This window comes from Orbicella faveolata, unplaced genomic scaffold (assembly GCF_042242905.1).
Source record: "Orbicella faveolata isolate gen_17 unplaced genomic scaffold, um_ofav_v1 contig_4, whole genome shotgun sequence".
In the NCBI taxonomy this organism is placed as follows: domain Eukaryota; kingdom Metazoa; phylum Cnidaria; class Anthozoa; order Scleractinia; family Merulinidae; genus Orbicella; species Orbicella faveolata.
Window position 1 is genome coordinate 1,445,640 of NW_028301569.1, and position 12,614 is coordinate 1,458,253.

The 12,614-nt window shown below is 37.2% G+C and overlaps 1 protein-coding gene across 5 annotated transcripts in view; it reads left to right on the forward strand.

The window, feature by feature from the left end:
• Positions 1 to 12,614, forward strand: part of LOC110055695 (general transcription factor 3C polypeptide 1-like) — a 282,425-nt gene that overhangs the window by 141,739 nt on the left and 128,072 nt on the right. For all 5 annotated transcript variants that reach the window (XM_089276241.1, XM_089276243.1, XM_089276244.1 and 2 more), the window contains 2 exons: positions 4,772 to 4,879; positions 12,338 to 12,493. In XM_089276241.1, the coding sequence (XP_089132367.1) occupies positions 4,772 to 4,879; positions 12,338 to 12,493 (264 nt within the window). The remainder of the gene's footprint in view (positions 1 to 4,771; positions 4,880 to 12,337; positions 12,494 to 12,614) is intronic.

The following is a 12,614-nucleotide window of genomic DNA, read 5'->3' on the forward strand; positions in this document are numbered from 1 at the left end:
CCTCGATGTTAGTGAGCTAGACAACCTCGTCAAGGGAGCTCAAGCAAAGACGACAAAATATGCAACAAAATACACAGTAAACGTTTTTCAAGGTAATTTTTGCATTAAATTACCACAATAAAATTATCAAATTTTTTTTTTCAAAAAAAATGTACAAGAAAATTAAACGTGAACCAGACACTACAGACTGTGAATGTTTCAAATCAAACTTTGTGCGGCCAATCAGTTGCCATGTTTTGGCTGTCAAAAGTGCATAAAATGACCATTAGACGTTATCGGCATAAAAATCTACGATTACTTTGGCAATGATAGTCGTGAACTTTTTTCATTCAGAATGGGCTTTGGCAAGAAGAATTAACGGAGATATTGGTCACAAAACAAAAACAGAATTGGATGCCAATTTGAGGTTAGTTTACACTGAGGCATGAAACAAAGACAGAAAACTACAGTAGAAGCACATTGCTGGGATTTAGGAATGGTTTAGGGCACTATCTGAACAACCCCCCATACAAGAAAGGCATACACATTGCTACCAACCCAGCTTTCCAGCAGTCCAACCAAGTGTTAGACGCCGAACTGAAAGTCATGAAGAAGCACAAGGAACAAAACATCAAACACAAACCTGCCATTGAGCGTGAAGACCTGCAGCGTCTGAAAGAGAGCGTGGTTATCAGTCCAACAACTCCGCAAGGCCTCCTATACAATGTCTGGTTTCATGTCACCCTGTATTTCTGTTGAAGTGGGCGGGAAGGGCAAAGAAACTTGACAAAGTCCAGTTTTCTATTCCTACAGGATGAAAACAGCAAATGGTACACAACCATGGCCCAGCCGAGGCAAGCAAAACACGCCAAGGGGGGAAAGACGACACCACCACAAACTATGAGAAACTGGGAAGAATGTAACAGACAGCTCACCAGAATGATGGATTTAATGCCCTCTGGCTTTACTGCAGTAACCTCAACCCTGCCTGCAATGCTTTTTTTCAGTTTCCGAAGCGATTCTGGAAGGGTCCAGAAGAATCAGTGTGGTTCGAAAATTGATGTCTAGGTGTTAACAAGCTCGGTAGCATGATGAAAGAGCTCAGCAAAGCGGCTAATCTTTCTCAAGTTTACACCAATCACTGCATCAGGGCAACAGCTATAACATTGTGGTCGGATGCTGGTTTGTCAAATCGCCACATCATGACGCTGTCAGGCCACAGGAATGAAAATTCCCTCAAGAGCTACAGTTCTCGACCATCATCACAGCAGCTCCAGGTGTGCAGTAACGTTCTCTCATCTACTTTGAATCCACAAGCCACACAAGCCGATCAGCAAATGTAAGTCTTCTGTGGGAATCAGCAGCAACTTCAACAATCTAGATCCGCTGCTTGCGCTATGATTCCTAACCAGCAAAACTTCACAAGGCACGATGAGTAATTCAACTTCTCAACCATCTTCTCGGGCTGCCAAATCGGGCAAGTTCACGTTACTTTCAAGAGCAATCAAGCACAGTGACATTCATCTTGAAGTTCTTTCCTTACAGAATTGTAAATTTTTAGAACATTTCTTCTGTTTTCACTGAACTTTAGGCATTTCTCCGAAAGATTTAGGGGGATTCAAAGCTGATATCGCTTTCACTTACATGGCGCTCGCTTGCTCACTGGTGCTTTCCAGAAATTTGGACTTGATTTTGACTTTTGTAACGCAAAATTTCATTGGTTCATGTGTTATCAGATGCACGTTTTGATTGGCTAATAGGAAAGATGATTTTCTAGAGTGTGTATTGAGAAAATCCTTTTGGATCAAGAAGTAAATAAACACAATTTCCCTTCATTTGTCGAATTAATTTTGAGACATATTTTATAAAAGCAATAGAGGACTTTTTTCCTTATTTACATAGCCTTATCTTAACACTTGGGGGTTGGGAGAATTCTTGATAGTTATGCAAACCCTTGACTGCATCTCTGGTTTGCATAACTGTCTCAAATTCTCCCAACCCTCCTTGTGTTTAGATGAGGCTATGTAAACACGAAAAAAGTCCTCTATTGCTAAACTGTACTTGACTGCTCAAAAAGAAGATATTGGAAATGACAAAATTGATGAGCTGTATGAATTTTTGAATGATTCAAGTCATGGTTAAAATTTTTAGCTGAGAAATGGACAGGAGAATTGAGGAGAATTTGAATGATGCGTTTCACTGTTACTATTATTTATACAGTACTGTATATGAATATGGACATGGTAAAGTGATATGAACAAATAGTTCACCAAAAGAAGAAAAGACATTATATAGGGCTGGGTGCTCTGCAGTCAGTGTATTGCCTTGGAAAGGGAAGCAAAAAGAAAAGATAGAAAAGAAATCATTACAGCATGGGGTATTTGTATTTGGTCACCCAACCAAGTAGGAACTTAACTTGGTTGATTGGACACAATGCGGTATGGTGATTCCACAAACAAAACAAATTTTGAAGTGGAATTGAGACCCCAGAACCTATGATCACTCGTACCTAACTGAAGATCAGTTTTAGGCCTCATCAAAGATATATATGCACAACCTTAAACTCTCCTTAACCCTGTTAACTGCAGGAGGCAATTTGATGGGCTAAGCTGAAGATGAAGAAGCTGTCACAAAGTAAATGCAAGGAGAGTGAAATCACTGATATTGGCAGCAAAAAGGAAGAATTCATAAATAAAAAAGAAAACGGGATCCTGTGATACAGGGGTTTTATTACTTGTTTTGGTGATTGGACAAATAAACAGTAGCCTCCATTTGGCGTGAAAATATGTTCGGATATTTGTCCGTGGACATTATCTGTTCCAAGAAGCAAACAGTTTTCTGTGAGTTTCGAGGAACAGATAATGTCCAAGGACAAATATCCGAACATATTTTCGCCCCGAATGGAGGCTATTGTGTTTATTATTCTTTAAATCCTTTTTGCAATGTGCACAATTTTGAAAATTGGGGATTATTGGATTATTTAACAATTATTCCATGAGCGCGTGTTGGATATGAGATGGTAAATAGCCAACGAGGCCCGTAGGCCGAGTTGGCTATAACCAATCTCATATCCAACAAGCGCGAATGGAATAATAATTGTTTTATTAAATTCAGTGCGTTTGTATACTTGGAAATTATAGCTTAATTTTATTGGGTTTTAATTGTACAAAGCGACCGGAAATCGATGTGGTGAAAACAACAAGTGGGAAATCACATGACATGCGTGCCGTTTGTAAAATTAGTTGAATGAAAAATCTGAAAGTGAAGCAAGCGAATTTGCTGAATGAATTTATAATCAAGTAGAATTCAAGGAACGTATATCAAATGAAGGAGATATAAACTTGTTCAGAAAGTTTGAAAAGCATTCAAGTTCGAGTCATGGAGAAGAGCCGAATAATTGTGTACTTACACATTGCCGTTATAATAACGCTGCGGAAAACTTTGATCGCCATGTGACCAAGACGTTGTGCCAAAATTATGCTCGACAAGACCTCTTTCAGAATTCCCTTGCTTTGAAAGCCTTGGCATTTCGAGCTGTATGTGTGGAGTTCATTGTTGGCCAGATTCAGAGTCAGAGACAGAAACTATCTTAGCGTCAGATTCATCTTCAGAATCTCCGAGGCCACCCTGATGGTTTTTCGTGGCTCATAAAGAACCAGGCTTACTTCGTTTCAGCTCAAAACACTCAACTCCTTGAGGTGTTTTTCGCAAGGACAGCAATGATGCCCGTTTTCCTGAGGCCTTTTACAAATGCTCTGAAAATTTATTTGCCTGGTCAGAGATAATGGAAAACGGTTTGTTGTGTGGCGGCATGCGAAGGAAATGATCAATGGCGACTCTCCTTATGGATTTAATCGATGAACTTTTGCAATACATGCCATCTTTCTTCCTCGCAGACGTGTAAAAACACTTCAAACAAACATTCAGTTCTTCTTTTGACATTGCTTATATCGGTTTTGAAAATTTGGTGCCACCAGGACTAGCAAGCCATTCTGTTAAGGTAAACATTGTTTTTGTTACATAATCTTCATGAGTGCGTAAAATCTCAACTGTCATATTTTAATTTTGCAACTTTTCGAGGAAACTTAACGTATACGCACCGTTAAATAATCTAATCTCAAACTTTGTGGCTTTTTTGTTGTTACTGGGACAGCATTGTCCATAATTTCCTGTATTTCGTCTGTAGATAGCACACCGAATCTGTTTTTTTTTTCGTCCATGTTTTTCTCGACGAAACTTGGCTTCCCGCGAAAAAGTTTATGCCGAGCGACATTTATCGTGTTCATTTCCATATAAGGTCAAACGCAGGTATAATGGCTGGTAACTGAGATCCAGTGAACCAATAAGAAAGCCAGAATTGCATTATCTGAGGTTGAGAATTTAATAATCTCGGTTATTCCCCAGTTTTTGCTGGGGGAATATTCGGTCATGTAATGTGTTTAGACCAATCGCGTGCGAGCGAAAATATTTAATGGATTATAAGAAGCAGTACTTTCTTTGCAGTCCTTGGACAGGGATCACCAATAACTTCATGAATGTTTTCAACAGTGTCAAATCTCCTCTTACATTCTCTTACCATTGTATTTTGCACTGATCTGAACATGAGCTGCACTGTACCCTAATTAATTATTTTATTTGTATTTGTTATCTGTGCGAGACAATAAAACTTAATGAATATCAAAATTTGTTGTATTTCTATTATCAAGTGATGTTTTGGTCATTATCAGCTTTTGTCAGGTTCCTTTAAACCAGTACTTCCAATGTTATTAATTTTGTAATATTTCTAAAACAGGTGGATCTCTTCCTCCATTCATCCATAAGTATTGATGATCCAGAAGTGGCTGTTATGCTGGAACAGTGTCGTGTTCGCCTGAGAGATCAAATTAATAAAGTTGCAGAGGTAAAGCTATTGTGCATTGTACAGTGTATATATATGTATCAACTGGTCTATGGCTCCATGTCTTAGTGCAATCCACACTTGTTCATGGGCTTATTTTGTAACCTTACATGGAAAATGTACATTACGCCTTATCCGTTAGACAGATAAAAGCGTTTATCATCCGTTTGTTATACGTTTGTAATCCGTTTAAGCATTTCAGGAAAACCATTTCAAGCGTTAGGGAGGCCCTGTTAGGGGGGTTGCCCATGTCCCCTATGTGAATTTCACAAGCAGCTATGTCAGCACTTCATGAGGTTCTTATGTCGCCTGTCAGAATTTCGTATTATTATTAATAATAATAATAATAATAGTAATTATTATTATTATTATTATTATTATTATTATAATCCACTGAAGTCACTGAAGACACAACAGCAATGGAGTAATGATAATAATAATAATGATAATAATAATAATTATTATTATTATTATTTGAAAACTGAGACCAGAGTGACTTTCAGTTTTTGTAAGTGCAGTTTGTTCAACCTCGATCCATGGCTAGACTAGTAATGACCCCAATAAAATAACGAATTGATGTGACACTACCAGTTAAAAGTGAATGCCTTGTATCAAATTTGACATGATGGTATTGTGGAGAACATTAACCCTTTGATGCCCAAGTGGCCATATACGGCTGCTTAATGGTCGTGCTCTTTGTACCACTTGTGACATCATCAATTTAAATCTCATCAGATATTCTTGATTAGCAGATAGTAGTACTAGGCTAGGCCTTTCCACACAATGGTCAGGTTTAGATATCAACGACATTCCGACGTCGCAAATCGAAAAACAACGTTATCAGTTTTGGTACAAAAACGGTGGTAAAGTGGTCCGCTATGCCTATGATTTTTTTTTTCTTCAACAATTTATTTACTGAAGAATGAATAAAGTTTGGTTACAAAAGTTAACAATGACACCATATGGAATTAGTTATGAAAATAGGTAATGTAAATTCTTCTCTACATACTTATTTAACTTAAAGACTTTCCTTAATGGTAGCGTTTTCCGACTTTAATTATTAGATAAAATTGTTTCCTCAAAAAACTTCCACTTTTCTTTAAACAAATTCATTTTATTCAATTTGAAGTATATATGTTTTTCAGTTTCATATTTAGTTGCCAAAATTCTTAAAAAGTGATTCAAGGAAGGTAATATTTCTTTACATCGACAAGTCCACAAGAAAGATTTTCCTAAAATTACTATGTAATTAAATAGATCCATCTCCTCCTCAAAAGACCCAACAATAGCATCGCAATATGTAAGCGAGAGGCTTCTGCAACTCTTGATTTTACTCAAAATTTTTTCATTAACCTCATGCCAAAAAGAATTTGAAAAAGAACAACCGAACAAAATATGGGATATGGTTTCTGTTAGCTGATGACAAAAGGTGCAGTTCGGATTAGAAATGTATCCTATTTTACACAGGCGGTCATTAGTAAACAGAACAGAATTCAACACTTTGTACTGAAAGGAGCGTAGATACAGTTTGTTAGCAACCTTCACTGGCAAAAGAAATGCTTCTGAAACTTGCTTATCATCAAGGCTAAATTCGTTGTTTAGCTTAACCCATTTACTTGGCTTTTCCAATTTTTGTTTTATAAGAAAACAATAATAGTCGTGACATTTAAGACTTTCCAAATCAAGAATCACCTTAAAATTTGGTATGTTGACACGCAACTTCAAAGGAATAGATTGCCTTAGGCCTCCCCAGACTAAAAAATTGGACCTTGTCAATCCCTCACTTCTGAGAACATTAAAAGACTCAATATTTGACTTGTCAAAGAGCAGATCATTTGTATATTTAATATTCATATTAAAGTAATGCTTATAAAAAACACTTTTACCATCGATTTTGATTTCTTTGTTGTTCCATATAACATATTTGTAAACATTATTTGGATCTACTATTTCCCTTATATTTGACCGCCACATTAACAGATCCTGATAAAAGGTGGATGAAATGTTTATCTGGTTTACATCATAATTACACTGAAGAAGAAAAAGACCCCCTTCATTATCCAAAAGATAATTAAGGTAAGACTTCCAGAAACCTGACGAGTCCTCGTCTGTTATTTGCTATGCCTATGATTGTTCAAGGTCCATTTCTAGGCTTCACACGTAATTAACATCCAACTTTTCACGGCAGCCAGGACGAACATACAACACAAAAGGTAGCCAGTGGAAAAGGGCCGAGAAAAACAGAAAGCAAGGGGCAACAAACAAAATTGAAAACGGTTAATGGCAAAAAAAATAAACAAATAAATAAAAGAAGTCCAAATTTTGGCTTATGCACAGCCTGGAATTGAAATTTTGCTCAATTTTGTGCCTAATCCTTGAAAAATCTCTCCTTTTAGTGAAAAAAAAGCTTTCTTAGCAAAACTTATTTAGCGTCATGGCAGCTAAAAAAACCTGACTAAGCGCTTAAAAACGGTATTTTTTGGCTAAACTTTGGTATTCAAAGGGTTGAAACATCCACTGAAATCACTGAAGACACAACACCAATGGAGTAATAATAGTGTATATTTTAGGGCCGTCTACGTTATTATTTGAAAAGCTCTTCTCGGAGGTCCAAACGGTCTGGGTGAATGACACTCCTTCCAGATGATGTACACAAGGACATTCTGCCAAAGACCACCGTCTCGGCTTGGCTTTCATCTTCGGAGTCAAGGTCGCTGGTCTCCTCGTAACTTCCTTTGTCTGGCAGAAAATCTTCCACTTCATTTTGATATCTAAGAAATGTCTCATACAACATCTCTGTCAGTTTGACAAAGTTGTCTCCTCTCTAAAAATGTCCTATGTCCACTTTGCCTGCTATAGTATCTCGGTGACAGATGAAGTAAAATATCTCCAACAGATGAATTGTGACCCAATTTTGGAGAAAGTGGTTAAAGGTGAAAAGAGAAAAACGCGTTTATTCACATTTCAGACCAAAACGCATTTAAACACCATTTAAACAGGCTAAAAAACGTTTAAACCCGTTTACAAAATGTTTTAACACGTTTTTCCTTAGGCGAATGTTTTCTTTAAATGAGCGTTTAAATGCAATAATTTATTTAACAGTAAAGCTGTTATGACAGATTATTCAGCATTATCGTTCCCACGCCTTTTGAAATCATGGCGTTATTAGAATTATTATGCCAAGCTGGTTTACTGGATGGTATGTAAAACTTATTTTCGCCATCATTCTCAGTCAAAGTGCAAACTTATTGTTTTGGTGAAAATACAAAATAATGATATGAACGCTTCTTCTTATCGTACTAAAAATGTAACGTAAGTTATGGTCTATACAGTGAGCCAAATGCATGAGTCTTCAGCGGCAATACACAATACACTTCACAGTACCATTTCCAAGAATACACCAACGTAACTTCATCCAATTTACGAAAAGAAATGTGTTGCTAATTTTCTTGTCGAAAATATTTGCACGTAGGTACAATCTGCTACAATTCTGCAACACGCGGGAACGAGTGTGACTTTCATTTTGCAATATCACAGGGAACGTCTGTGCTTTAATTAGCCTGTTCATATATATGGCATAACACTAAATGATTTACCTGTGTGTTTGTGTCTTTCTTTGGTTGTCTTGTGAAGTATTTGCATCACGCGGAGATGGCCATTTCTCCATGTGATCGATTCAATTCATGCGCGGCGACAGATGAGTGTCGTCTCGAGTATTAACTACATTTCAATCTTCTTCCCTGTTAAACAGAGGGCCGAAACTGTAATTCACAGCATAATGTTTGTAATGCAAAGGAGAACCACAGTTTTTTCTATTTGAAAGAAGTTTACTATTTCATGCAGCGTTGCAAGCTGTCAGCACACGGAAACAAACTCTGTATCCATCAAGGTTAATTTGGATCGGCTACCCGTGTTGCATTGCATTGCTGTCTCTCAGTTACTATGTTGTTCTGTTGCTCCAGCAAACTCAACAGATTGAATAATTGGTCATACTAATCGACTAGCCAATGAAATTTGCCTGTTCCCACGGTTAATATCTTACATAAGAAGAATGTGTCTTCGCGTTTGCGAGCGGCATGAAATAAACGCCCAGGAAATCGCCAATTGTTTCGGCGCAGTCATCGAAGACGGTTGTAAACAGGGTGGCTAAATCACTTTTCACAAAAATTAGAAAGTCCCTTTCACAATTCATGGAAAATAAAAATATGCATTTCATGTACCACGAAAAAAGTTTCTCCTATATTCACAAAATTATTCTCGCTTAAGTTTCTTACAGAAGATGAAATAAAAGCCGGGATTAATTCAATTATTGCCCCAATTCTCCCCGTCCATTCTTTTTTGTTCAGTCGCCAATAGCTTTTACTCAAAAATGTGCAGTTTTAGGTGGGGTCATTCCGCAAAAGAATTGTGGAAAACTTCGGCGTGAATTGAGAAACTTGCATTTTCCCCTCTAAAAATGGGCAATTGTTGAGACAGAAATCGGGTTCGTGATCGTTCGCACACACTCTCGATACGTTCGCGTCAAATTACAGTGCACATGTACATGTACGCGACGAAGGCGAAGTCTGCCCATTACAAATGTTTGCTACATATATACATATATACCTCTCTTTTTGGATAACTGAGATGAAAAGGACTCATCTTAAGTGGTGTGTTTACAAAATAGAATCAAGGAATTTGCAACCTTAGCCTAAAACACATTTGTTATTGCTTATCTCTTTCTTTAGCTTTTCCTTCATTTAAAAATCTTTACAAGAATGAGCTTGTAATGTCTTTTTCAATTGCAACCAATGTCTCGAATGCAGATCAAATTTGTCAAACACAAACACGAACCATATATAGTTGCAAATCTGTTCACTTTCTTCCAGCCACAATCGAGGCAAATTTAATTTAATCAGAAACATCGCTCGTCACAATCCAACGCAACAATACCTCTAATTTATGAGCAAATTTCATTTGAGAAAAGCTTCGTAAACTAACCACAACATAATTATCGGAGTATTAAACAGAGAAAATTTTGCACTGGTGTTTAAACGCGTAGAAATAGTGTTTAAACATGTATCCAAAGCGTTTGAATGGGTTTAAGCACTTTTGTTTTAAGGCGTTTAAACGCCATTTTGACAATTTACATTTAACCACCTTTTCCAAAATAGGGTCACAGACTGATGGAGCGTGCGTGCACGTGGGTCTAGTCTCCTACCCAGATGCTCTTTGGACTCGTCACGCAATCCTCCTCCGTGACGAGCCCTCGTTGGATATTAGTTTTTGTTAATTAATGTCATTAATGACGTTAATATATTTCAGTTGGTAAAATGAGACGTATTTATGACTCATTGGTTTTATTGAAACGTTATTGACCTTATTGTTTAAAACACTCACTGCTTTCATACTGCTTTCACAAATCTGAAATTCGCTGTCAGTCTGTTTTGACATTGGTGTCGCTTTCCCTATTTCGCTGGAGTAGTTTGTCATTCATCGCCAGTTTGTGGCTCTCATGTCGCCGTTTCAAGGCCATGCCGCTTGTCGGAATTTACCCCCAACAGGGCCTCGTTAGGCGAAGCGTTTAACGTTACGATCAAATCGTTCAAACGGCTTTCGCAACCGCTCATAAATTTTCTGGATCCATTAAAATGGAAAGAGGTATCAGTTAAGAACACCTAAGCAGCTATTAAAATGGCAAAAGCGATCCGTTAGAGAAATCTAAGCATCCATTAAAACGGCAAAAGCAATCGGTTAAAAAATCCAAGCGTCCGTTTAAACGGCAAAAGCAATCCATAAAGATAGCTTTGAATTCGTTTCAACAGGAAGCCTATCCCGTATCCATTTAGAGACTCTTGGAAATATTATAAAAATGTTTTAACGACAATTTTAAGCTTACTGTTAAAATGACCAAAGACAATGTTAACCAGAAGCTACAGAGATCGGAAGACAGACAACAGAGCGGTAAAACAATTTGTTGAACCGAACAGAAACCTGTGGTATGCTTGTAAATAAATCAAGTTGACGTCTCGTTCACGAACCCTTGATTTACAACTTTTTTATGTCTTATGTTTTGTTGCAGGTTGAGTTTTTAAAGTTAGCTTGCCTAGTTCGTATTTTTATTTCCTTCTTTTATGAAAATAAAAACATTGAAATGAAAAACAGTGGTGGTCAAATGAGAACAAGAACAGTTGTGTTTGGGTCACGTGAATTCACTTAAAACTATGGTATGCGATGTGCCACTTTGTTTGCAGCGTTAGAATTATATTGTAAGAAACATACCTTTCCATTTATCAGTCCCCTTCATTCTATTTTTTATTAAATCGTACTGAGGTCGTGGACAGTATATTTCGAGCTGAAATTCACGTCAATCGTCATCCGAGGGCTGTCCAAGGACTGACATTTTAGGCTAGGAGCAAACTTCCCCGACCCCGTCCATGAAGAGTTTTTCTCTCGTGTCAGGTGTGAATTGTGTGTAACAATTGATGGTATTGTGAATGTGTTTCTGCTCTTGAACAAACTTGCTCGTCTACTGTTTGTGTAGTATTTTTATTGATAGTAAATTGTGTTTCCTTAAAATAATTTGTGACTGGAAATCACTTCATTTATATCGACAGAATTTGGTTGGAAATGTTTCTGGATTGGCATTGCATACGATGACTTCGATTAAACAAACATGGACAGAATTGTGTTTTTGTTTTCTTGACAATTTAACATAAAGACAATCTCCAACCGTAAATAGTTATTCACTTGCTTTGAATTATATTATCTATATCCAGCTTACAGATGATTAATTAGAATCGTTCTTATTGCTTTCAAGCGCTTATGGTTCAATATAATTTCGCTATTTTGCTGACTGCGTGCTAAGTCAATGACCCTTCGATCGAAAAGTTGAGCATTTGAATTAAAAGTTTGGCTAACCGCTCAAATGCTTGAGGTCATCCATTTGAACACATGAGCTGACTGTTTAAATGCTTCAAGTCATCCGTTCCAAAATATTTGCTAGCCATTTTAACGCTTGAAGTTATCCATTCGCAAATTTTTGTGAGCTGTTTTAACGTTTCCAGTCATCCGTACAAACTAACTGTTCATACGGATGTCAAGCCATTTGCCGAGATTCAGAAACCGTTAAAACATTTCTAGGAAACGTTTTAACACTTTTAAAGGCGTTTACTATCCATTTATTATCCGTTTATCATCCATTTATTTTAGCCCGTGAAACTGATGGGGGCTGATGCGTGTTTTCCTGTGTAAGGTCACATTTTTTAACATGCAGATCAGTCTCATTTTCTTGTGTAAGGATGCGTGTTGACCGAATGGTTAGCATGTTGGAGTGTGGATCACATGACCTGAGTTAAAGTTGACTCCTCAAATTACAATTTGAATTAACATATAATTATGCATGTAGCTTTCTTATTTCTGCAAGTCTTAGAGTAAAATCTGCTCATTACTGATGTTAACTGAGTACAATTTTGTTAACAGAAAGAAGAAAGAGAAAAGCGAATTGAAGAAGAGAAGGAGCGAAAGAAAGTTGAAAAGACAGCTGCAGCAGAAGAAAAACAAAGAAAGAAACTTGAAAAGAAGGGAAAAGATTCCCCAAAAAGATCACAGCAACAGCAAGAAAAAGCCCACTATGAGGTACTAATACAGTTGCCTTTAGAATGGGGGAGATATACATAAACGACATTTTTGTAAAAAGAAAAGAAAGAGATCATTGTGTTTACATGTAGGTCTGAGATTAGATCGGCTGATTGCAACA